Source organism: Otolemur garnettii, unplaced genomic scaffold, assembly GCF_000181295.1.
Source record: "Otolemur garnettii isolate 467f Iridium unplaced genomic scaffold, OtoGar3 scaffold00091, whole genome shotgun sequence".
Lineage (NCBI taxonomy): Eukaryota > Metazoa > Chordata > Mammalia > Primates > Galagidae > Otolemur > Otolemur garnettii.
The window spans coordinates 7,467,441-7,468,651 of NW_003852486.1; the positions used below are offsets into that span (position 1 = coordinate 7,467,441).

The following is a 1,211-nucleotide window of genomic DNA, read 5'->3' on the forward strand; positions in this document are numbered from 1 at the left end:
TTCTGGTTCACTTTCTTTTTTCCTTTTTCTATTTTTTTCTTTCTCTCTCTCTTTTTTTGAGACAGAGTCTCACTATGTCACCTTCAGTAGAGTACTGTGGTGTCACAGCTCACAGCAACCTCAAATTCTTGGGCTTAAGTGATTCTCTTGCCTCAGCCTCCCAAGTAGCTGGGACTACAGATGCCCACCACAATGCCCGGCTATTTTGTTGTCATTGTTGTTTTAGCAGGCCCAGGCCGGGTTCGAACCCGCCAGCCTCCGTGTATGTGGCTGGCACCCTACCCACTGAGCTACAGGCGCCGCCGGACATACACATATTGGACACATTTGAGAGTCTCATATCCAAAATGCAACCTATGATCTTCCTGAACCCTTCTCACTATGCTCCCTTCCTCAGACCCATTCTTAGAATTACTCAGCAAAACAAAACAAACCCTTGGAATGGTTCTTGACAGTCCCTATTTTTGCTCACAGGAATGGCTAATGGACTGGAAAACCTGCTGGGCTTATCTTTCAGATCTACAAAATCAACTAATCACATCTCTTCTTCGCTTTCAACACTAGGGCCCAGCCCCTACCAGTTCTCCGGAGTCTATTACTGTGGCCTCTTCGTTGATCTACCCGTGCCCGTTCCCGACTCTCAGAGTCACTTCCTATCTTCCTGTGCCCATCTCCGTCTCCCTGTGTCACTTCTCGACTCCGTAAGCTGGTTCCCGTCTCCTTGCGCCTGTCTCCAATTCCCAGTATCACTTCCCATCACCCAGTGGCCACCCCGGTCTCCCCGCTCCTGTCACTGTCTCTGCGAGCACGTGTCCGTCTTCCTGTGCACTTCCCCGCCCCCCCGCGTACGTCCGTGTACCCTTTTCTCAACTGTGAACTTCTAACTCCGGGCATGCCCTCCTTCACCCTCCCTTCACAACCTTCCACGTCTCCCGCCTGCCCGGGTTGACATTTTAGTCCAGGCTGCACCAAACGCTCGTTAGCCTGCAGAAACGCCCCTCCTCGCGCGACACAGTGGCTGCCCCACACTCGGAAGTGGGTCGGGTCGGGAACGCCGCACCCACCTGAGTCCAGTTCATCTAGAAGAGGGGGACCAGGAGCGGCGGTGAGAAAGAAACCAGAAGGGCACCGCCGTTCCAGGTCCCTGTTAGTTTAGCTTCACGTCCGCCCCTGAGCTGCAGGAACCGAGCCGCTTCTGGGGTTTTTCCGCT

The 1,211-nt window shown here is 53.5% G+C and overlaps 1 protein-coding gene across 1 annotated transcript in view; it reads right to left on the bottom strand.

Moving 5' to 3' along the window:
- LOC105887498 (zinc finger protein 548-like) overlaps positions 1 to 1,211 on the bottom strand; it is a 37,236-nt gene extending 36,025 nt beyond the window's left edge. The window contains 1 exon segment of the mRNA XM_023516385.1: positions 1,065 to 1,211. Coding sequence (XP_023372153.1) covers positions 1,065 to 1,079 — 15 coding nt within the window. The 5' untranslated portion in view covers positions 1,080 to 1,211.